Genomic DNA, 26,064 nt, shown 5'->3' on the forward strand with positions numbered 1-26,064 from the left:
CGAAGCTGTTATATTAAGGTACAAATCTTGCATAGTGTGCCTTTAACTGCTCCTCAGATCTCTGCAAGGTAAATCCAGACAGCTAGCTAGACTATCTGTCCAATCTGAGTTTTCTGTTGCACGACTAAAAACACCTTTAAACGTACACATGTTCCACCAAAACAAGTTCCTTCCCGAGGCTATTTTGCAGAGACACTGTTGTTCTGTCTGGCGCTTATCCCTGGAATTAAAATGGCCGTTGAGCATGTGATTAGAATTTTACTCCTCTGACGGCACTGTGTGAAATGTTGCTCCGTCTTGTGTATTTCTCTGTCCCATCGCTAATGGAAAATATTTAGCACGCCCAAACACAGAATGGAAACGGAGGGTGAGGCAGCAGTTTCCTGCCTCTCTGGAGAGGATGTTATAAATGTGCCTCCATTAGAAAATCATTATCAGACTGGAACCCAGCAGCCGCCGGTGGGCTGTATCCACACCGGCAGAGGCTATTTTCAAAATCCAACCCATCACACACTGAGAGACAGCAATATGTCTCAGCACTTATGCTCTGCTGTATTTATGGTTTATGACAGTAAGCTGCAGGTGCTTCCTCTCGCTGCCTTAGGGAAAATAATGATTTACTGGATGCTTTTGCAAAGAAAATAACTGACTAAATGGACTATTTTCAGTCATTTTTAGTCTTCAGTTGGCATGGTAAACAAGTTGTCTAATGAGCATCCTTAGTCATCTCAATTAATAACAAAAGTCCCCGATTCCCCGGCTCTCCAAGCGATGAAACTGTAAATTAGCAAGTCATTAAAGAGCCAAGAAGCTGTTTAAGTCCAATGACTTCACATTTACTTCACCAGCTTCTGAAATGTCTGGGTTTTAGAAACATCTCTTCCCAGCATGCAGCCTATTTTCAATTCTTCACTGGGGAGTTAATAGTCCCAACAGCTACACATACTTTAGTCTCGCTTTGCCAGACCTTTCTCCACAGCGCTGTAGAGGAGGGTCTGGCTAGTCCACACAGCAGGATGGGAGAAAAACGTGCTCTGGTTTATTGGCATTTCTTTAAACCAATCACAATTGTCTCAGGAAGGAACTTGTTTTGGTGGAACATGTGTACGTTCAAAAGTGGTTTTAGTCGTGCAACAGAAAACTCCGATTGGACAGACAGTCTAGCTAGCTGTCTGGATTTACCCTGCAGAGATCTGAGGAGCAGTTAACCATAGTCCTCACAAATCCACCGGAGGTTAGAACGCCAACACAAAGAAGGAGGAAGAGGACGGATATCCGGCCAAAAAGGACATCTGACAGAATTTCCGACGGCAACAGAGAAATCCGGGAAGTGAAACGTTGTGGATACAGACCACACATACTTTAAACTTACATAATTCAAGCCAAAATTAACCACTCCCAAAAGCTTTGAAGACCTTTTACAGCCGAGATGACTTTGTATAGGATCTACAATGATTATGCTTACGGCTGAACCAGTTAGATGGTAAAATGTAACAGACACAAACGTGCATCTTGTTTACCTTCTAAGCTAGGCTATTTCTTCAGTTTTGGAGAGATAACGACAATGGTTTGTATCATCGATTGCATCGTATCACTCAGAGTCGGAATCAAATCAAATTGAATCAAATCGTGAAATGCCTAGAGATTCCCACTAGCCTGGGAAAACCCTGACGAACTTCCAGCAAATTTGAGATTTGCTCTGCATGTCCGTCTGTCCAAGAGTCCATTCGAGCCCATTTCCAATTTTTTTGGATCGAGGCACCAATCACAACCATTGAGGCGTGTTTTACACGATGCAACATGCTCGCCGGTTGAGTTACAACTGAGAAGGGTCTGGTGTCAACCAGGCTAGATTCCCACCCCAAATGGTTAATGTAAAATATTGATAAGTGCAGCTTTAACTTATCCAAGTATGTTGAGAACAAGGTTCAAAATTAGCACCATCTACAAGCCAAATGCTGGTCAATTATGCAAGTAGCTGCTGGTTTTGCTTCACTCATCAGCAAAAAAAAAAAAACAATGGTAATCCATTGAGTAGCTGGTAAAATTTGAACGTTGACTATCCATTTGGCTGGTAGATGAAAAAGTTAATTTTGAACCCTTGTTGAGAAACATTAAACGCTTACAAATGCTATTTTACAAAGAGACAAAAATGATTTCAGAACCAGCAGTTCCTCCCATTTTGCAACTGTAGTAGTTCAGGTTGGGTTAAATTGAGGGTTTGGTGAGGTTAAAGACTTAAAGGATGATGATCTGACAGTGGGGCTTAGACTTGTCATCAAAGTAATCAGAGGTTGACAGAAGTCCCAGACTGATTCGTACCTGAACTTCTCCCTCCATGATTCCCAGCAGGTGCAGCAGGTCCCTCTTTGACAGATCCCGTGCTGCTGCTGCTGCCTTCCTGCTCTCTGCAGGTTTCTGAAGTTTCTTAGCTGACCCCGCCGTCCTCCCGTCCTTCTCCTCTCGCTGGACCTTCATCTTCCTCTTTGTGAGCTCTGGCTTGTTCTCCACTTCCTGCTTGATGAAGCCTTTAGTGGGCTGGATTTGTCCGTCATCTGGACCCTCCATGGTGCAGTTCCTGGATCGCATTTTCTACCTCTGAGTGGAAACAAAATAGATGCCAATACATAAAACAGTGATCCTAGAAAAGCACACTACTGTCTTCCCCCGAAAAAAAAAATGCCCCCATACGTCGTTTGTTCAAGCAACACTATAACATAAGTTAGTTTGTAGTAGCGCCGCCCTCTAGTGGCCATAGTAATGATGGGAGGCAGAGCAGAAAAGTGATGTGACAGAGTATAAAAATGCCAAGTTGTGCATAAGGAGGCAAACAAACAGGACTTTCACCTAAGAGACCAGGGTTCATGTCCCATGAGAACCGTGATGTTTTCCTTAACTTTACAGTTAGCTTCATGTGTGTAACTGGAAGTGATGTAAGGTCTGATTTTAACCCAAACCATGATGTTTTTTCAAAACTTAACTAAGTAGTTTTGGTGCCTAAACCTAAGCAAACTGTGACCGTTTTACAAAGTTAACGACTTGATTAAAACCGTGACCGTTGCGTTCAAATGCGACTGACGTTCTCTGATTTAGATATGAGTACGGAAAACACTCCTGTGGGTCATATTAGAGGGGAGGAATTAGTCTCGCTGCGGAGGAGGGTCTGGCTAGTCCACACAGGATTCCAGGATGGGAGAAAAACGTGCTCTGGTTTATTGTCATTTCTTTAAACCAATCACAATCGTCTTGGGCAGAGCAACTTTGCATCTGCAAAATAGCCTCGGGAAGGAACTTGTTTTGGTGGAACATGTGTACGTTCAAAGGTTGTTTTAGTCCTGCAACAGAAAACTCAGATTGGACAGATAGTCTAGCTAGCTGTCTGGATTTACCCTGCAGAGATCTGAGGAGCAGTTAACCATAGTCCTCAGAAATACACCGGAGGTTAGAACGCCAACACAAAGAAAGAGGAAGGGGACGGACATCTGGCCGAAATGAGGGACATCCAGCGGGATTTCTGGCGGGAGTTCTCACCTGAACAATCCCAGAAGTGAAACATTGATATAGACTAGGTAGGAATACATTACTTATATTGTCATATGGTTTGGAGGACTTGTTGAGCAGACTTTACTACAATATGTTTAGACTATTTTCCTATCCTCCAAGCAGCCACTGGATTAATTTCCTTTCAGGAAACTCACTGGTGGTGTGTTCATTAACTACAATTCATCATTATCCTAAGCCAGTGTCTATACTTTCTTATTGTTTCACGTCATTGTTTGATGTTCCAGCAGTCCATTAATGCAGTAATTTTTGGCAGCCTAGTCTGAACATTTTGACTGACTCACTTGAATTTTTTTTAACCACAAAAGCACACTCGCATGTGATGATAGCACGACTTTGACAAGAAACCATGATGGATTACCTATCTTACCTATCAAAGTTTCAAATTCTGCAAGGTGGTTTCCATTGCATACTGAAAGGATATTTTACCAAGAGCGGCCTGAAAGATGAATCTAAAAAAAAATAATAGTATGATTAGGGAAATGTGTGGCAGTTATGTAAAACAGGGCAACACATAGTGGGTAAAACATGCAAAAGCACCAGCATGATTTTTTTTACAGGACTTTAATGGGACAATAGCTCACAACTATCTGAGTACCTCTTCCACCACTGGACGGTCACTACTTCACACTTAATTTAAGTTGTAGAAGCCAAACAAATAACGATGACACTGACAGCTGGGCTGATATTGGGAGATGGGGTTCCTTACAAAGGAACAAGTTATTGGATCTGAAAGAGGCCAAAGTTCCCAGAGGCTGCAGGTCTGGATGAAAGCAGACCGTGACTCAGCTAGAGAGAATCCTGGCAGTGAAGTGGTAGCAACCACGTTAACGCGGCCTGTTATTAATAGTTGTTTCAGGGGAGATGCCAAGATCTCCCACGCGTCAAAACCACAGTCTTCATTCTGACGGCCAGACCCGGTGAACTGGGAGAATAACTGGAAGAGTCACTGGGAGAGCTGGTGGGCCACATCTAAAGCCAAGACAAGCCTGAAGCAGCAGCTGGAAGGTTTAAGCTTAGGAGGAGGAACCTTTTGAGGACATGTGGAGTCAATAACAAGCTCTGTCTGTCTTAATATTATCTCAATATTATCAAGCACACACATGCAAATACACTTTGTGGTTTTAAATACAAATTAAGAAATGGTTCTTGATTACAGTGCATCAATTCTGTCATGATGTCCCAGACCAATTGTAGCTGCTCTCCCTCTTTGTCGCCGGCTAACGTTAAGAGTTAAGAGTTTTGATATTATGTGTTTTGCTTTTGAGTTCGTCTTTCCCAATACTTTCATTCCTTCCTTTTCAGTTTTTATCAAGTTGGATCCAATGGCTTTTTGAATCCGGTTGCTGGAAGAGGATTTTTGTTAAGCTGCCATACTCATGTCAAATGAGATATTGAGAGAGATATATGAGATATTTATATCAACCGACATTTCAGTATGTGATTTTCTGCTTCCCAAAGACATGCAACACTGTAGAATGCTTTACGTACAATCTTTCCTAAATCGGCTGTTGGTCATTAAAGGTGGTGCGTGAAACATAAAGTTGCCTATTAAGAGACTGCTTTCAGGAAGGTGGAGGAAGGGAGTTTAATATGAAAATACAATAAATTGCAAGAGTAATAAAATGTTCAAATGGCTAATGAGTTAAAACACCAAAGTTGTTTTTTAGTTTCATTGGGATTTTGCAGGATGTTGACATCCATTTTTATTCCAGTATGTTGAGGAACAAACCAAAGGATATACAAAATTATTCAGCTTCTATCCAGAAAATTCAACTGAAATTTATTGCCATTTATAATTCAAGGTTTTAGAAATATCATAGTTGTGTAACTTATTGGACAGGCTGAAATCGCATTAACGTTTTGTTGGAAATAACATAATTGAGATTTAAGTGATTGTTAAAAGCCTAAAACCATCCTGCAACTGAAAAAGTGAGCAAACATGAGGTCTGTAAATAGAGACGGTTTGTGTACAGGTTTCATCCGGATTGCCAAGTGTTTGTCAAAAAGTTTCTCATTTTAACTGAGAGTCGACATGCCAGCGCGGTGTCGTATAGAGTCCCAGATAAACAAACTGATCCACGTGAACAGTTTACCGTCACAAGCGAGGAACTCTGATTCAAGGAGTCATTTCACAGAGTGACCTCATCAGTGAAGAACAGTCAAGCACTGACGATAGATTCCCCTTTGAGGGTTTGTCCGTCACCAAAACAGTCCGCTCACAAATACACAAATTCCACCAGCTCCCTTAAAATGTTTGTTATTTCAAACCTCTGCCGACTTGTGCTCTACGGCCAAAGGCATGTGGACATCTTGTGCTTTTGGTCTGGGGCTGCTCAATGCTACAGCATACAATGATATTTTTTGAAAATAGTACTTCGTGGAACAAATCCAGCTCCATAAAGAAATGTTTTCCAAGTTTGGCGTTAAAGAACTTGACATCAACCCCCATGCAACACCTTTGGGAAGAACTGGAACACTGATTGGGAGTCAGAGACCGTTCTCCCCTGAAAAACGCCTCCATGGGTCATTTGTTCAAGCAGCAATTACAACTTATATTTCTACAGAAAGTTGCCAGACTTGGCGCTAGTCGCTTTTTTGAAATAAAGTTGCTAAGGGGGTCTGAAAAGTCACTAAATCTAGCGACAAAGTCGCTAAGTTGGCAACACTACAGGGGAGGGACCAGGGACGTCGGCAAGTTGAATCCAGGCTACTGTATGCAAATGAGGAGCGGCCGGCTCGCCTCCTCTCAAAATCTGACAAAATCTTTTAAACTGACCTTTGTCGATCAAAAAAACAGACAGATTCAGCAACTGTATGGTCTATTTCTCGCTTAAAATGTTTTCATAAACACGTTTCGGTGAACTATTTTTCGTAAAATACGAGATTGTATTCCAAACGAGCCGCCATTATGGTCTCTTTTGAAATTCGGGAGCAGCCAGACCCTCGTGACGCGTTCGTCCAATCAGCTGCCATGTTTTGCGTTCGTCACGCTCATGCCGCTCGTCATTTCCAGTAAGTGTCTTAACATAAGTGTTCCTTTTGGGACAATGCTAACCATCGAAAGTGGGCACTATAGCTTAAGTTGTCAGTGCACATTAGCAGTGTACTGACGGAAGTATGCGGAATGAGACACAGCCAGTATGTGTTATGCTAATATTAGCATGACTCGGTTGTGTTAGCTTTGCTAACAGAGCATGTAAACAACACTTTTAACGTCTCCGGAACAGCTTGCCCAGTTTCACCTGTTTACGTTAGCGGTAATACGACCAACATTAGCCCAGTGAGTGGTCCGTTCATCTCATCAGGTTGAGAAAAGATCCCTGCTGGTGAACTGTTTATTCCACTTGATGTCAATTGCTCTGCCTCTTTCTGTTGTTTTTATTGTTGTTTTATTGTTTATTTTTTTGCTGCTTTTAAATGTCTTATGTACCCCTGTATGGTGTCCTTGAGTTTCGAGAAAGGCGCCTTTAAATAAAATGTCTTATTATTATTATTATTATTATTTACTACACTGAAACGTATCGTCTGTCCTTCGCCTCTATTTGTGGGCTGGACCCTGTGTAACGGACGCAGCTGTTTGTTTGGTGAAATTTTAAAAGGGGTATTTTTAGGGTCTCCCCACTTGTGTTGTTTGGAGTCCAACAAGGGGATACTCCATATCACTTAATGATCCATCAGCGGATTCCAGAAACTCCAAGGTCCCTCACAGCTGCAGCTCTCACACTCCTCCACAACACCAGTTGTTGTAAATAAACAGCCGCGCATGTTAATCACGCTAGCTTACGTCGCCTAAACAGTTGGTAATTAAATAGAGGTCACGTACGGTCAATCTCTGAGACAAAAACAGCAGAGCAGTAAACAGCCACTGGGTCGTGTTTCTTTGTATTTAGCTCGTATTGTAATGATATATTAGAGACGTGTCCTCGGGTAAATATAGATCATGCTAGCATGTCTGGCCTCAATTGTTTAATCTTTTTATTTTTTTTTACATTATAGCTGCATCATTACACAAGACTCATGATAAAAACAAAGATGACATCTGCCATGTCATAGTTGGCTAATTGTACTACAAGAGCATGTTAGCATTGGGGACAATTAGCCAGCTAAAAGTAGGGCTATTTCTTTTCGGAGCTTAACAGTCTATCAAACACATTTTAGCTTCCAGGTGCTGACTCACCCTGCGGCTGCCATGTTTGTTGGTAGATAGGCATAAGATGTTTAGCACTTCACGTTACAACGATGACTGCAGAGTAAATTATATATAGAAATACTGTGGCAATATAGAACGTTATCCTTTAAATTTGGGTTTAATTACCTTGAACAGAAGATTATAGCTGACTTGAGTTGATGTGTCCATTTGTTTACATTTTTTTAGGCACTTCTGCATTACTTGAGGCCAAGTCAGATAAATTTGGGTTTTCAGAAAAATCCCAGCCATAACTACTGGTGAAACGTATTACCAAGTCCCAAACTGCTAATTATGGTAAAATAAAAGGTTTCGAAACAGCGCTAGCTTGTCAGATAGCCAGTATCTGTCAGCGTTGGAGAATGTCAGTTGACGTCAGCCAGATCTGGCTCAAACAGAGTACATTTCTCCGGATTTGTCAGTCTGAAAAATGTGTGAGAACAAAAAGTGTGAGAACATTCTGGGGATGTACCTTGTGAAAAACGGGTCCAATATTTACTTTGGTGACTATGGAGCGAAAGAATAATGTTCATATTCTCTTCTCCCATCGGAGTCAATAGACTCAGGTTCGCCGCTAATGTAAAGTCAGCAGGCTAAATTGGTTAATATTACATTTGATACAATATGGCTTTAATGCAACTGTGCAGAGCTCCCTTTGGTCTGCTTTCGGAGTGATGGCAGCGATCCAAAGTCACCAGCTCAACTTTATAGTTCTTCAAACTTCATGCTTTTCATGTGCAACATGATTTAGGCATGTAGATTGAAATATTACTATATAAGGGAACGATCAGCTTGAGGAGGTTTAAAGAGGTCTGACCTGTCACTATAACTCATTATAAGGGGGAAAGTAATGCAGTCAGTCATCTGTGCTGCAGAAGGGCTTCAGATAGAGAGTCCTGAGAGCCAGGAGGAGGACGTTGGTAACTTTACAGCAGAGCCAAAACAAATATACTCCCGTCATTAATCCACTGTTTGATATTTCAGTCAAATGTGGATCATGATTTGTTAGATCTGTCTAGCGGTAAAAGTGATTTAATCACAGATTTCAATTCCCTAAATGCCCGTGACTTCACACTTCACTGGACCGAAACTCCTTTCTCCTCGGAGAACAGATCTGCAGGATAATCTGTTCAGGAAAACTCTGCATTTATTTCTTTTCGTGCAGCTCCTGAAATTAAATCTCATCACACCAATAGTATCGGCACAAAATTGCTTGACTTCTCTGGTACATGGGCTGCATCCAAAAATTAGGCAGGCAACAAAATACAATCCAGAACCACTAGGAAGACTAAACACTGGAAACTTCACATTGAGGGCCAGGAACAAATGCAGAAAGTCTGACACTGAAACAAGACCTCCTCCATACTTGGACTTTAACTACTTTAAGCAGCAACGGTTAAAGGGATGGCTACTGTGGTCGTGAAACATTACAACGGGTTCTTGACATTGCAGCCAAACTGTCTAATACGGAGAGTGACTGTACCTGTAGAATTTTTATGCAACGTCATAGCGATTCCTTCAACGGCCGCTGCTTAAAGTCCCCTTTTGTCGCTCTTTTATACTGAGTTGCCTGACTCCCTCATCAGCCTACCTTTACGTTGCAACATTTTGGTTAAAAAATGTATATCTTTTGTTACGTTTACACCTCACATTCACACTGCTTTGGTGTTTCAGAGCTGCTAAACTGGAGACATTTGTCCTGCGACTTATAGTCAGGTGCGACTTATATATCAAAATATATATAATTTAACATGTTTTTATATGTTATTTTATACTGAAAACATTGCCGTCTACAGCCGCGAGAGGGCGCTCTAGGCTTATGACAACCAGAACGCTCCTCCTAAAGACAACTGAGAAAGAAAAGAGATAACAAACTGCAGGTAGTAAAATATGCAGCCGAAAACGGTAATCGAGCAGCAGAAAGAGAGTTTGAAATGAGGGAGAAACTTGTGAGGGAGACTGGCGAAAAGGTGACTCTTACTGCAATGAAGAAAACAAAGAAAGCTAATCGGCTAATCGTGGGCTGAAAGCAAGACGGCCAGAGGTGGAGGAAGGAGTCTGGAGGGGCTCGCTCACGGTGCAGTTACGTCTCCACGCCTTTTAATACCTCCATGCTCCACGCCCTGCTAGCTAGTTGTTCTGTGTGCTATTGTATAGTTCAATAACTGTTAATGTGTTACGTTAACATACCGGACACCTAGCGTATTCAGCGTATTGTTCTGTGTGCTATTGTGTAGTTGAATAACTCTTGTATTTATAATCTAAATAAATGCGACTTATAGTCCGGTGTGACTTATATATGTTTTTTTTCTCTTCATGACGCATTTTTTGACTGATGCGACTTATACTCCGGAGCGACTTATAGTCCAAAAAATACGGTACTCAATAAATGTGAGGTAACAATTTGCACTCAGTCTGTTTGGGTAGATTTCACCACGTTTTGAGTGAAGCATATCTACATTTAACAGCTATGATACACTAAAAGAAATTAGGTAAAGTCTACCTAATATTTCTCAATACATTACACAACTGATTACTTATAAAAAGTAAGTAACATTACCTCTTGATTGTAAGCACTTAATACTTAATAATTGTTATTAATAATTGAACAATATGAGTAATTAATCATTACTTATTCAGGGAAGGTAAACTTTACTTTAAAAAAAATTATTGTCAGACACAGGAGATATTTGATCATGTCAATTTCTTTTAATCAATGAAATGTTCAAAAAAATAAGGACAGGAGGAGGTACAAAAGAACCCTCTCCACTCTGCATATTCAACTGAAACAAGTTTCTTAAACCTTTCATATGTGGATTCCAGTTTGTTTGTTATACCAAACATGAACATCTTACATTTTTTTTATGTTTGAGGAACATATGCAGATATTTGTAATCCTTATGGGATTGTTGAAGATAACCAGTCAGTCTGTGCCTGAACAAAAAACAGCATTTTCCACATCTCAACACCGTGTCCCTTTGGTTAAATGAGTAGACAACCTAGTACCAGTCAGAAACACACTGAGTTCAGTCCTTGCTCAACCAATATGTATCTTTTGAATAACATTGATCCATGAGATGATATGCATTATTTGAATGTAGTGAATTTCAATGTGACACTGCTCTTTGGGAGATGAAATTGTCTGATTGCATTGTACAGTGAGCATTCTTCAGCACCAACAGTAAGTTCCCAGGAAACAGTCTGTGCCTGAATACGGTGACAAACAGTTCATCATTAGCTTACTTTTGAGGCTCTGGACCTTCTTGAGCACCTTTGCTCTGTCAAGCACCAAAAGAGTTTCTGAAATACTTTAAGTATACTCAAGCTTCTTGGAATACTCAAGTTTGAGAGCGTAGATCAATCCCATCAACAGCACACATGCCTTGGTTCGGTTTCCACACACGTTCAGCACTTTGTTTCCCTCCATCGCAATCAACACATCTGCTGTATGCTCCTTGGCTGCAGGATTATGGATCACAAGCACCTTCATGGTTTAGTCCATGTTGTCCTCATTTTCATCCTCCATGTTTAAAAAAGAAACAAAAATATGCACTTTTAAGTTAAGGACAATAACAAGATACTATCCCAATACCTTTATTGATCATGTTTTCTTGGTTAAGCCAAATCAACCCAAGTAGTTTGTTTTTAATAATCAGCACTTTATTGCCCATTTCTCACCTCAAATGTTTTTAAAACCCTATTTTAGTAACTGATTAGCAGTAATGTGAGAAATTTTGCATAAAGTATGTTGGTTTAAAAACCTGCATTATTAATATAACCAATTTACATTATGATTTTAAACCTGCATTATTAATATAACCAATTTACATTATGATTTTAATTGTGGATAGACCTCCTGCCTCATTACAAACTAAACTGACATTAGAAGGGGTGGCATGTCTGTCCCATAATGGTGGCTGTGCCAAGTATCCACAGTTTCTATGTACTATATTTATGTGTGTGTGTGTGTGTGTGTGTGTGTGTGTTATCGGAAATTAAACAATTGTATCAGGGCAACCCTATGTGTAACCATGTGATACCTTGAATTGATCGATCATTTAATAACATACCTAGCAATCTTGGATGAGATCTTCTTGATGTTCCCCAAGGTACTCAATGAGGCGTCAAACAACTGCATCCCTTTTTCTCTCTCGACACATTGGGACTGTGAATAGATGCATTTAGTGATTAACTTATTTCTACAAATTCTTTACACTTATTAAAAAAATAATATATATATATACACACACACCTCATTTACAGTGTATTTGTGTATTGTAGTTAGCATATGCGTGTAACAGAGACTGACCAGTTGTTGCACTGCCCTCACAGTTGAGTTCACCCTTTTTTATCCACCCCTATCTCAATTGTATTGTATATTAAATAACAAACGGATTTGGTAAGATGAAAGCTGTGTAAGCCAAACTTTATGTAGCTAAGGTTGGCCTAAAATATATTTTCTCAAAAGCAGGTAATGTCGGGGCTTATCAATACTATTAGGTAACCTTACTGTATCTATCCGGCTACCTAGCCAACGTTAGGTGACATTACCTGTAATGTTAGCTAACAGTTAGCTTACATTTAGAGCCTACATGGTTCAGCCGTGAAAGCAATAACGTTACATTGTGACACTGTCAAATGCCACGACAGGTAACGTTAGCTAGTTTGAAGTAACGTAACTAACATCTCTTCCAACAATCTCCACATTGCTACGTTTTAGTAACATTAACATCTCTTCCAACAATCTCCACATTGCTACGTTTTAGTAACATTAGAAGCTGACGTTAGCCTTTCAACTCTGGCATTAGCTAGCTAGCTGGCACTCGGTAGCTTGCTAAATTTTAATGACAGACTGCCATTGAGTAACTTGTTAACAGCCTAGAGAAGCAAGCCAAATATACACTCTAAACCAACCATTAAATAAGTTTATTACACACAGTAACCTGTTAAAAAGGAATCTTACCTTAGCTAAACCGAACAGCTTGACTCCAGTGTCCCGCCAGTGAAACGATAGATCTTGGCCAAGAACCAGCACGGACGCATGTGCACTTTGAACTGCAGACATCTATCATTTTGGGGTAGATTTTATTATATTTGTTTAGGCTGCAAATGTTACTGTTATAAAATATGTAATGTAGGTAGAATTTACCCATTATTGTATATTTGCTTACTGACTAATATATTTGCAGTAAAATTTAAACAATTTGCATGTGTTGTATTTACTACCCTCCAAAATCCGTTTTTAAAGTGTATCATCTATATTGATGTATTGTTTCTAAATTCTCAGCAGTTATCCAAACAGCTACAACAACTCAAACACAGTAAGATGAGATACTTTTTAATGGGAAACCTCCACCAGCAACCAACCAAAAGTTTGTCCGATCTGTGAGCTCAGCTGGCAAAGAGCCACAGAGTGTTTGGAGGTTTATTTCCATCCAACTGACCTTGTAAAACAGTGTGAGTGATGAGAGAAGTCTGGGGGGGGGAACAGCTACTGAGGCCAGTGGATGAAAAAACAAGGTTTCCAACTTTCAAACAGTCTCCGGGATAGTTAGCTGCAGCACGTTTTGCTCAGCTATCTGAAGAGAAAAGATGCACGACTGCTGAGCAGTTCTGGTTCACAAGCAGGTCAAACAGCCTTTTACTGACTCACAGTTTTCAGTGCATTCCCGACAGGGAAATTATTAATTAAAGTGATCACCTGGTTTTGGATTTTAGGGTTGTTGTTATAATCCTGAATACTTCCCCAGTCACTCTTTGCGTTGGGCAGTCTTGTATAAAGTACTTGAAAGCAATACTTGAGTAAAAGTACAAGTATCTTACCAGAAAATTACTTTGGTAGAAGTTAAAGTCTCTTTATAGAATATGACTTGAGTCTTTAAGTCTTAAAGTATCTGACATTTACTGAACTAAAGTATCAAAAGTAATGTTTTGATATTAAATGTACTTAATTATTAGAAGTAAAAAAAAAACTTCATAGTGGCTTCTTTATAGTAAAGCAGAATATTCAGGGTTTCCACACCTTAAACATCAAATTTAAAGTCTGACATCAACTAAGAGGAAAACAGAAACAGAATTGCAGGGAAGAATCTTTCACTCGAACGTACAAAAACATTTCCTGCAAGTAACGAGTAACGAAGATGCTTAGGGGTCATGTATTGGAGTAGGAACGTTGTTACAATAACAAAGTATCTGTACTGTGTTGCTTACAACACTGGCTTTGGGTAATATACAGGCTACAGTTGTCCTTAAATGGGAGCGTGCCTATGTTCCCACAGCCCTATGTTCCCACATTTCTAAGATTTAAAAAAAAAAATAGGCCCTATGTTCCCACATTTCTAAGATAAAAAAAAAATTAGGCCCTATGTTCCCACAGCCCTATGTTCCCACATTTCTAAGATAAAAAAAAAAATTAGGCCCTATGTTCCCACAGCCCTATGTTCCCACATTTCTAAGATAAAAAAAATAGGACCTATGTTCCCACATTTCTAAGATTTGTTTTAAAAATTAGGCCCTATGTTCCCACAGTTCCCACATTTCTAAGATTTTATTTTTTAAATTAGGCCCTATGTTCCCACAGTTTCCACATTTCTAAGATTTTTTTCCAAAATTAGGCCCTATGTTCGCCTAACCCCTAACCCATCCTAACCCTAACCCTTGAAGGGAAATGTAGGAACACAAGACCTAATTTTGAAAATGTCCTAGAAATGTGGGAACATAGGGCTGTGGGACCATTGGGATGTGGGAACATAGGGCTGACCCCCTTTAATAAATCTTTGTTAATTAACGTTAACATGGCAGAATAGTAAACAAACTTCACTCAGGATTCACACAGCACTGCATGCAACAGTTACATGCAGTGTTTCTATAGGAAGCTCATGTAATATGATCCAGACAGCTACTGAATGAGGCCTTGGTGATGAGATTATTTTGCCAACTGGAATGATGGCACATGAATCTGCATAAACTTCTTGGTTAAATTTGTAATAATTAGTGCAATCAGCAGTTCCAACTATTCAATACCAACATTAAAACGAGAGGAACGTTTGCAGTTGAGAGCGGCTCTATAACATTTATTTGATCTATGAAGATGTTGATCAGTTTTTTTCGTCGCAACATCATAAAAGAATGAGTTGGGTCAAAAGGTTTTGTGATGATGTCATACCCAGCTAACTGGATAACGTGACCTCACGTGCTTCGTGCTGTTTTATACTCCCGTTATCTCAAGGCCACAGCTTATTTATCTTGTCATCTGTGCATACCAAAGTAATTGTTTGCGCCTGTGTTTCACAGCGTTTCTCCAGCTGCTTTTCTCTTCACGAGAGTCGGACAGTGAAGCAGACAAACTGGAGTTGACAGGAACAAAAAAAAGAACTGATTAATTATTCGTATATAATAATAAAGGGGGCCTTGAATGCACTCCAATGTCTCCATCCAGTTCCAGACAACCTTTCTAACCCAGTCAGGGTTCCTTCACTTTGATACCGCTGGCTACACAAGTACGCATGCACATTAACCTGTACGGTGAATGATATGGCAACAAAAAAGCAGGTTGCATGCACAGGCTATATGTGCAAGAAATCAGCAGAGTTTTTCGTGCATCAACATTGCTGTTCTGGCTTTTAGGATTTGGTGGGAAAGCACTCAACATTGCAGGCTGAAACATAGTGTACAGTGCTTGAATAATATCAGTCTATCAAGCACCCCCCGTGCTGAAAATAGTGACACTTACAGTCGATGCTTGAATGTCATTACAGGCTTGCATTACCATCTTTAGCACGTCATAGCAACATCCAGAATAGAACAATTATGATTGGCCGCTCGTCAATAAAAGCCTTCAGCGCCACATCACGAGACCATGTTCGTAAAACTGTTTCTATTTTGAGATTTAAGAGGGATCATCTTTAATATATCTGCTTAACAAGTTTGTCCCCCTGTTACATTTTCATCTTAAGAGGTGAAAGGTTACTTTGTCCTTATAAATCTAAGCGTAAGCAACATTGGGGTTGTACGCCCACACTATGAATATGCATTTCTGACAAAAAAAAACAGGCATATATTACATTTTTGATGAAAGATATGGTGAAACCTATTTTTGCACAATACTCTCAGGTTTGTTAAGACTGTCATCCCCCGAAAAACTCTCCCATAGGTCATTTGTTCAAGCATCAATTACGACTCATCTTTAAGTTTACAGTGAGGGCGCCCTCTAGTGGCCGTAGTAATTACGACGGGAGCAAAGCAGGAAGTAATGTGAGGAAGTGTAAGAGTGCCAAGTTCCATATACGGGCTGGATTTCACTTCTTTTATTTGATATCTCCTTGCTCCTCGCTTGAACGCAGTTGATGGCCGTCTCAAAGATCTTATTCCAGGGCGCCTGGGTAGCTCACCGGGTAAAGAGTTCGCCCATATTTAGAGGTTTACTCCTCGACACAGCGGCCGCTGATTCGACTCTGAACTGCGGCCCTTTGCTGCATGTCATTCCCCCTTTCTCTCCCCTTTCATGTCCTCAGCTGTCCTGGAAAAATAAATGCCCACAAAATAATCTTTGCTCTTTTTCCTGTCCCGAGGAGCTATGAGCGAGGATGGAGGAGGGATCTCTCCGAGGAGCTATGAGCAAGGATGGAGGAGGGTTTCTCTCCGAGGAGCTATGATAGAGGATGGAGGAGGGATCTCTCCGAGGAGCTATGAGCGAGGATGGAGGAGGGATCTCCGAGGAGCTATGATATAGGATTCAGAAAGCAGCCTTTCTGGAAGCCGTGCAGCTGACAGCCGTTACGAACACCGCCCAAACAGCTGACGAATTCACGAGACACTTCAGAGGAAAGGACGTCTCGCCCCCCTGAAAAACGCGTGGTCCTCGATGGGATGGACAAATGGAAGGGAAGCAAGTGGAGGAAAAGTGAATGCAATTTAAAAACCTGGGATGCAGCCAATGAGGGAGCTAACGCAGGACTATGCTTTTAACCAGGAGACGGGGTTTGTTTCCAGTTTTAAAATAAAGCAGACTCTCTGTACAAATGAAATGTACCAGAGTCTGGTAGGACCAGGCTAGTGGACCAGAGTCTGGTAGGACCAGGCTAGTGTACCAGAGTCTGGTAGGACCAGGCTAGTGTACCAGAGTCTGGTAGGACCAGGCTAGTGGACCAGAGTCTGGTAGGACCAGGCTAGTGTACCAGAGAGTCTGGTAGGACCAGGCTAGCGAAACACTAGCAGCTAGAAAGGTTTCTGCAGAAGCTACCTAATTGAAATGATATGAGATAGAAGTTTATTTACAGCATCATGGTGCAGACAACCTCTGCCTCTGCCTGCAGCGACCCTGCCCTCATTACCTGCCACCTTATATGGAGGTCTTAAGGCTCCACGGATGAGTGAGCGGCAGGGCCGAGGAGAGGCTGCCACGAAAATAGAAATCGTACATGCAGCCCAGTTTAATGTAAAACCAGGCGTGAAAACCGGGTCAGGGGTTTGGATTTGCAAGTCCTGCAGGAAGGTTTATCTGCTAAAGAGAGGAGGAGAAGTCATTTGGCAGCAGGAAGAGAGAGAAGAAGAGACTTAGCTGCTTCTTTTGATGTCTCACTGAGAAAAAATAAACATTCAAAGATAACTTGAAAGGACTTGTTGCTTTCCCATAAACAGATTTGAGCTAATGTGACGAAAAACATCACAAGAGTCAACCCTGACTCCTGGAATTCTTTTTCTCTTACACTGCAGTTTTGTATTTAAAGGGTAACTTTGTTTTTTTTTTCAATCTGGACCCTGTGTTCCTATGTGTTTGTGTCTAAGTGACTGTTGGGAACAACAATCTTTGACATTGGTCCAGTATTAAGAGAGATCGCTGCTGTCGGCAGCAGAGAAACAAGCTACAGAGTAAGTTAATAGGGTTATTGTCCAGCTTGTATTTACCTTCACAAAAGTGCTCGTTTTGCCGCTGTCAGACTCAGATTAATATTAAAGTGTTTGACAACATGGAAAGGATTTCTAAGGAGGTCGACCTTTCTGTTAACAAGTAAGATCCTTTTTTTAAACATAAAAACATCAGCAAAATTGCATTCGCTAAACCCACCAGACATCATGTAAATACATTTTAGCATTGTAAAATACAGTTAATTCAAAGCCGACAGAAACTAAATAAAACTATGAAAAGCCGTTTTGGGTCGTCTTTCCACTTTTCCAACTATCACAACTCTAGTTTTGGTTGAAATAAACAGATGGTTTACTGATTTACATGTGACAATATGTTGGCTCTATACACGCTAAAAGTATTGCTTTTTTAAATGGAGTCTGGTGGGTTTAGTGCTAGTGATCGCAAAGCTGTTTCTGGTTAAACAAGTCAGATACTTACAATATTAATCTGAGCCTGTCAGCGGCAATAACCAAACCAAACTGACAATGCACATTTGCCCCACAGGGTTACATAGCAGCCGGTTACAGCGTTCACGCTTAATACTGGACCAATGTTAAAGACTGTTGCTCCTATCAATCACTTACACACAAACACATAGGAGGTTGAAAAAAAAAAACAAGTTTAAATATGACCATCAGCATGCAGGAGACTGTCTTCCCTCCAAAAAAAGGCTTCATAGGTCATTTGTACAATCAACAATTACGACCCACATTTAGTGTATTTGGCCGTACTAAACAAACACAGGACTTTCACTCAGGAGACCAGGGTCTGAAAATTAAAAGCAAACGGCGAGGAACAAACGGAACTATGTCGCACGTGTTTTAAACCCCTGACCGTTACGTTCTCTGGTTTAGATAGGAGGACAGAAAACTTTCCTGTGGGTCATGTTAGAGGGGAGGAATGAACAACCTACATCGCCGTATGTTTGGGAGGACTTGTTGGCATGCAGACATTTGGCAGCAAACAGATACCTAATCATCCTATTAAAGCTGCTCAAGCAGAGATAGTCAACATATTTAGCCGTTTAATAGAGTTCTGCTTCCTTTCCTTCTCTTTGGGTTTTGATTTGTCAGAGCTAAATGTCCCATCGTTACACCTTAAAATTAGCTTAGACAGCTGAGACACTCCTTTCTGTTGCGCCCAACATAAAAATCTTGCCCAGGGCGACTTTTATTACAAAACATTCCCGCACCGCGTCAGTCAGCGGGAGGGTGGAGGGGGGGCTGAAACAAGGCAGGTTTTTATCCCCTCGGGGGTTTGTGTAAGAGCTCTCTATAATCAGCGGTGAGTGACCAGTCCAGATTGCTGACATCACTCCCAACATGCAGCTGACCAGCAGCCAAGTCTCACATGCCTTTCAAATGGAGTGAGCATGAAGTCACTTCCCCCATAAACTGTGTGAAGGGGGGGGGGAGAGAGTAGGGCTGTACGATATGAGGAAATTATCTAATTGCGATTATTTTGACTGATACTCCGATATGATTCACGATATTGGAGGGAATGATCATTTTTGTGACATTATTCTCATTTTTATTGAAAAATATATATATATTAAAAAAATTATTGAAGTGTACGAGGATCTGTACCAAACAAATATGTTTTCTGTAGGACAGGATTTGTAGGCCGGGACGTCTCTGCAGCACCACAATACTTTATTTTAGAATGGTTTGACACATATTTTGCCTTTAACAAATATTGCGCCCCCCCTGCGATGTGGATATTGCACTAGTCCATATTGCGATTTCGATAAAACTGCGATTAATTGTGCAGCCCTAAGAGAGAAGGCAGGATATCACGAGAGTAACAGAGGCTTCTACCGCTGTTTGTTTCCCATCAGTTTTTTTCTTTTACAGGCCATTAAGCTCCCGAACGCTGGTCAACCTCAAGTGGTTTGTGGTCAGCCTGCTAGCCATTTAGCATTTCCCCGACTTGAGAAATGACTCAGGAGAGAGGAATAATCCTGGACCATCCCATAAGTGACCTCAGAGAAGACTCACCCCCTCACACAAACCAATGAAGAAAAGAGATTATGAAAATTGATGCATGAAATCACCAAACGGGTTCAAATGGAAGCAGAGCTGCAAAGATGAATCCATTGATCTGTTAGTTGACAACTATTGAATTCATTTACCAAATTTTTTAACACTTCATCACTGAGTGTTAGATAAGATTCATATACATCACAATACTGCACTACTACACACACAAACATCTTTATAAATACTATTTAAGTAGTTGTACATTTTTATTCCCAACTATGTGTGTGTATATATTCCCAACTTATATACGTTTCTACATTCTTTCCTTTGTGTTTTATTCTTTGAATATTTGTTGTTGTATTCTATCCTATTTATTATTTCTTGTATTTTCTGTATGTGTGCTGTGCGGCTGATATTTTACTGCTGTAGCATTGAAATTTTCCAATTCGGGATCAATAAAAGTCCATCTATCTATGTCAATCTATCTATCTCAGTCAAACTTCACTAATTGCAGCTTGTTAATGTTAATATGTTCTAGTTTCTATAATAAGACAAATGAAGTAGTCAAAGTACAGTAGCCAAAATGTAGGTGTCTAGAGACGGGCATTGGAAATTAACAATAGCTATAAATGCTGTGATGCTACATGGGAGATTTGTTGCACAAATATCTATGTCTAATCATCTCTCCCTATAGTAAAATAAAGAACAAAGTTATCCATCAGTTTTTTGCCCTGTGTGTTCGGAACAAAAAAGTGTACCCAAACAAACTCCGTCCTCCTCTCTGCTCCCTGTTATGCTGTCATGGGAACAGCAGTCGCAAACAAGTCCCCCCCCCCATAAACCTCCCACAGAGATTACTGAGCCGAATTAGGAGAATGATCTCACGGCTCCCGTCTTATCAGCTGGGAGACACAGTGACACTGTTACGAACTGAGGCAGGAGTTTGATGATGAAGTTGGAGGTGATGAAATGGAGACGAAGGTCAGAGGGAAAACCTGCCAAATGCCAAGGTGTTAAAGTCATATTCTGCAACATTTTAATATGATACCAATGTTTTTTTTGGGGGGGGGGCAAGTTTCTGTTTCTTGAATGCAAATGGACAGCGGTGGAAGAAGTATCCAGATCCTTTACTTTAATAAAAGTACTAATACCACACTGTAAAAATACTCTGTTACAAGAAAAAGTCCTGCATTGAAAAGGTTACTTAAAGATGCTGTAGGTAGGATTGGGAAGATCCAGGACTTAGCCAAAATGTTTTAACATCAACAACTTCTCAGTCCCTCCCCCCTATCCGCTAAGGACCAAAACGGTCTCCTAAGCCCCTCCCCCCACAAGGGAGAGCTGTGCATGATAGAGCGCGAGTGAAGAAGGGGGAAGGGGAGGAAACCTATTTGTAGCTTGTGCTCGGGGGAAGGGGGAGCTAGCATGATATGCTTGTGCCTGAGCAGTGGTTGAGTACAGAGCACTGCGAGCTGCAGCGGAGATTACGGTAGTCAAGAAAAAGTGAGCGTTATGCAGCGACAAAAGTTATGTTTAGGCACCAAAACAACAAGTTAAGTTTCCGAAAAAGATCGTGGTTAGGATTAAAACACTCATGAAGAACAGGCTGCATCATGTGAAAGACACGGAAGTTGCAATTCCACCCTTGGCCTGCTAGCAAAATTACGAATCCCACTATGGCCACGCCAAGACCCGCCCTACGAAGCAGCTCGATTGGTTGGGGTTAGGCATTTGACCTCGAGTGGTTAAGGTTAGGTTAGCCGATTGGTCAGGGGATAGGACCTGAACAAATGGGGTTACGTTAACTTGCATAAGCATGGACGCCTGGCCAATAAATGCTATTGAAGTGCTCCCATCTAGCGGTGAAATTGTATATGACAACCAACTGAATATTACTTTCTAGCCCTTCCCATTCCGAGCGCATTTCAACTGCTACGGTGACCGAACACAAAATTAGCTAAATCTCCATTGTTTACACGCAGCTGTTCTAGCTGTTCTAATTGGTCTTGTTGCTTGTCACGGTGCCACTGAGTTTAAAAGCACGAAAGGTGGAGGTATGTCCCTCTTTGGAGGCGCTACATGGCTACCGTCATTCGAGCGACTCGCTAGTATGTATTCTGAATGATTCTGAATGTCAGATTCTACGAGAATACTTTGATTAGTGGGTGGAAGTAATTACACATGAATGAGCACATATTTGTGAAAGAACAAAGGTATTTTTTTTTGCTAAGAATCAACTCAAAAAATTACACAAGGTAGGTTTAAGGATTTGTGGAAAATACCTAAATTGGATCATCCCCAGAACCTAATCAGTGGGCTGTTGGCCCGGAGCCGATCCGCCCAACACATTTCACGGAAACCTCTTGATAAATTAAAGTTTGACATAACCTGCTAACAGACGGGACAGGAAACAAATACAATGACACGGGTGGCGTCTATATGACCCTGAGTTTTGGGGGACTTTCCAACTTCAAATATATAATAAAACTGAAAGTTGGTGAGTGCTCTGTTGAAGCTAATCCCTTTCCACATATATTAGAAAAAGGCTTCAAAATAACTTGCAATAAAAACAGTGGAAAAACAAGCTATTAATGGAGAGAAAGATCCCTGGAGACCTGGGCAGGGCAAAGCATGCTGGGTACAATAACACAGAGGAGGTCGAGCCAAAAAGCCCCTCTGTTTACTCTTTGGATCAAATCCAATGCCCGTCGTCTGGAACGTAGACGGACTGTCCTGACATTGGGATGACATTAACAGCAGACATCATTGCATTGCGCAAAACACTGAACCACAGCAAGGTCGCTCTGTTAATATGAGCATTCGGTCACACTTTACTTGAAGGTATCTACATAAGAGTGACTTGACACTGTCATGAACATGTCATAAACATTATAAACAAGTCATAAATGTTTATGACATAGCGCTTCTTTTAGTAAGTGTCATTAGGTTTCTGTTATGACAAGTTATGGTTAGAGTTAGAGTTCATGTGTCATGACTGTGTCATGTGTTCATGACATTGTCATGTCACTCTTATGTAGATACCTCAAATAAAGTATTACCGAGCATTCACTAACTTAACTTTGAGCCGAACCGAGCCGAGCAGAGCTGGTACTAGCAGTGGGTAAACGCCATAACTGATAGTGGTAAGCTGCAAAAAAATAGTGTATCCTAGTGTATAGTGTTTTTGTAATTTTCACCTTTGTTTCTAAACTACAGTTCCCAGGAGGCTGATGATGCACCAATTTCTGCAAATTTTCAGCCTAATAATTACACATTTTTACATTTAAAGGAGCAGCGCTGTCTAGTGGCCTTAGGAATTATGAGTGTTGTTCGTTGTGAGCGGATCGCCCACCTCCCAAAAAGTGACCACAAAAGTCCTTTGTTCAAGCAGCCATTTTGACTCATAATTAGGAAGTAAGTTGATGAAGTATAAGAGCGTCAAATTCCGCGTAAGAGATGGATCCAACAAACACAGGACTTTCACTCAGGAGAACGGGGATCATGTCCTGTTTGAAAATATAAGTGAACTGCTAGTCTTTTTTTTTACTTTACAGAACTAACGGAAAAAACGGAAACCACAAACTTTGTCTGATTCAGATACGAGGTCGTGTTTTCTGCCATCACAACACACGCTCCTGTGTGTTGTATTAGAGGGGACGAATACACAACCTATATCGTCGTGTGGTTTGGAGGACTTATTGGAATGTGTGTACCAAATGTCATGCAATCCCTCAAATAGTTTTTAAGAAATTTCACTAAAAACTTCCAATGTCAACTCCATGTTGGCACTAGATGAAAAGACACTAAAGTCTGTATAGGATTCAGTATCGTCTGTACAAAATGTCATTGCAATCCATCCAATAGTTGTTGAGATATTTCGGTCAGGACCAAAGGAGTGGCTCGACCTAATATTACCACCTATAAAGTGAATATAAAATAGAGAATTTTTTGAAAGTAAATTGATAATAGGCCCATAGTAAGTTAGTTACTAAGGTAGCCATCCACATTCGGGATTCACTCTGCTACATGCATGTTTAACATCAAAAACACGCGGTGCATGGTCACGGAAGGCTTGTATCATGTGGATCCGCCGACAGTGTTGTTGTCATTACTTAGAATTCCTCATGGGGGCGACAGAAACTACGCGCTATATCTTTAAGGGGTCCTTGGCTTAAAAAACGTTGAAGACCCCCGTTTTAACCCTTGTGTTGTCTCCCCCGTCGAACATGCAACGTTTTTGTTTTTCTGGGTCAAAATGTAAAAAAAATTCCAACATTTTGGTTGTGTTTTTCGACACTTATGTGACTTTTGTCGAAGTTTCTGTCAATATTTTTCTGCGCTTTTTTGACATTTTTTTAAGCTTTTCCGGACGTTTTTGTCACTTTTTTCCGATGTTTTTGTCACTTTTTTCTGTGCTTTTTTGGACATATTTTTCCTACGTTTCTCAACGTTCTATTATAAATTTTTCTTCCCATGCTATAAAATTGAATAAAACACCCAAATTCAATGAAAGTAGTGAACCAATCATTTAATTAACTTGTGAAGAGCGCTGTAGGGAACCATCCATGTTATTTTGTTTTAAAATTTGGTTGAAAGAAAACCCACATTTCTGATGTAGAAACCTTTTGAAAATGGGTCAGAGGACAACAGGAGGGTCAACAGAAGTCTCCATGACTTTACATGGAGCTGTGTTTTGCCTTCTGCATCACCTCTCTCCCCCCACCTCCCTGGAGAGAGAGCCGAGCTTAAGTACCCTGGTAAAAGATCTATTAAATGAATGGCGTCTAATTTACGGCTTCCTGAAACAAACGCTCACCGCGCTGTGAATGAAGGGAGTCATAACTCACTGAGTCACAGTGAGAGGGTCACACAGCCGCTGCATTCATGAGTCAGGATGAACAACGCTCAGACACTCAACGGGGTTTAGTTGGTCAACAGTTAATTCCAGTAAATCATCACTCCTACACGTCTTGTCCCAAACACTTCAGCGTATTACACTGTGTTTACTCAATATTATCTTTTATGGACTTTATGACTTTAAAAGTCATAAAACAGTCTGTCTGCGTCTGCTACATCTGTCTTATCTGTTTATATCTGTTGCATCCTCGTTTTTCTTGTCGAAGGTTTTTTGGAGAGTTTTCCGGATCATAATTGGGGGGGTCAATACACATTATACACATTTTAAAGTCCTCAAACTTTGGATTTCTGTATGAATAAACTTGACTTGAAATAAGAATATCAAAATATTATTTTAAAAAGTTCTTATATCGACTGCCTTGTTTCTCCCGCTTGGACTTGCATATGTACTTTAAGCACAGATTTTTTTATATTTATATACTTTTTCTCATTAAAACCCCCCAAATCTACAATTTAACCTAATTTAATTTGGTAAATGACTTTCTAGCTAAAAAAAATGACTTACTTTTCTTAGTTCTATTCATCGACAAATCACCTCACCACTGATATCATCCATGTCAGAGAATCATCTTTTCATTACCAACGATATTTTAAAAGTGTGATAAGCGTTTACTTTCTCACATGCTTTGTTGTGGGGAAATCTGTTTGATGTTAAAAATTTCAATTTTGCACTAAAGTGTGCCTTTTCTGAATCTATTTATGGTGCAAATGTCTTTATTTACAGTATGTAAAGGAAATTATAATTGTTTTTTGGGGAGGGGGTTGCAATGGCCAGATTTGATTATTGGACGGGTTGAACCCCCCCTATCCTCCTTGTAAAATTAGCCTATGGTCACAGGTAAACAAGCACCTGTCAGTGATGACATCACTTTACCTGGTCTCAGCGCGCCAGATGTGTCAGAGCTGTTCAGGCCGCCCCAAAAACCCCCGGCTCCAGTCCTGTTTGATGAGATGAGACGGCTCTCCCAAAATCTCTGTTTATAGGATTCTCTCGGAAATGTCTTCTGTCCTTTAAAGTCCCTCTGTAGTTTCTTTCTTCTACACACCGTTTGCCAAAGTGTGGAGCTTCGTCCTCTCCACGTTTGGTCTGTGAGCTCACCGGGCGAGAGACTAAGAGTAAGAACTGAGGAGGGAGAGAGAGAGAGAGCGAGTCTTTCTTTCAGTTGAATTTAAATCAGATCTCCTCTCTGGTCAGCAGTGAGCGTGTGCTCTATATTTAACATGTGCTCTCAGTCTGTGTGAGCAGCTGAACTGACTGACTGAGGCTGTATCAAACCCACAACAGCTGAGCTATCAGCCGGTGCTCCTCCTTTCTCACAGCCAGGGGCTTGGCTTTGGCTTGGCTTGGCTTGGCTTGGCTCAGCTCTTTTTAAACGTGCAATAACTGTTTTTATATGCCGCCATTCAATAGGTGCAATAATATAAATATATGAAGTATTTATGCTGCTATCAAACTCCCATTTTAATGTAAAACTAACACTCTGTGGCCTTTGTATTTGTTGTAATACTTA

General features: G+C 40.7%; 1 protein-coding gene across 3 annotated transcripts in view; it reads right to left on the reverse strand.

The window, feature by feature from the left end:
- filip1b (filamin A interacting protein 1b) overlaps nucleotides 1-25,823 on the reverse strand; it is a 45,845-nt gene extending 20,022 nt beyond the window's left edge. The window contains exons 1-3 of one of the 3 annotated variants that reach the window (XM_028604703.1): nucleotides 25,428-25,823; nucleotides 13,195-13,329; nucleotides 2,323-2,596 (exon numbers count right to left, since the gene is read on the reverse strand). In XM_028604703.1, coding sequence (XP_028460504.1) covers nucleotides 2,323-2,589 — 267 coding nt within the window. In that variant the 5' untranslated portion in view covers nucleotides 2,590-2,596; nucleotides 13,195-13,329; nucleotides 25,428-25,823. Of the gene's footprint in view, nucleotides 1-2,322; nucleotides 2,599-7,879; nucleotides 7,903-13,194; nucleotides 13,330-25,427 lie in introns of those variants that run through there. The other 2 variants (XM_028604702.1, XM_028604705.1) reach the window with 2 other exon arrangements.
- Nucleotides 25,824-26,064: the final 241 nt, after the last annotated feature.

Source organism: Perca flavescens, chromosome 18 (genome assembly GCF_004354835.1).
Source record: "Perca flavescens isolate YP-PL-M2 chromosome 18, PFLA_1.0, whole genome shotgun sequence".
Taxonomy (NCBI): Eukaryota; Metazoa; Chordata; class Actinopteri; order Perciformes; family Percidae; genus Perca; species Perca flavescens.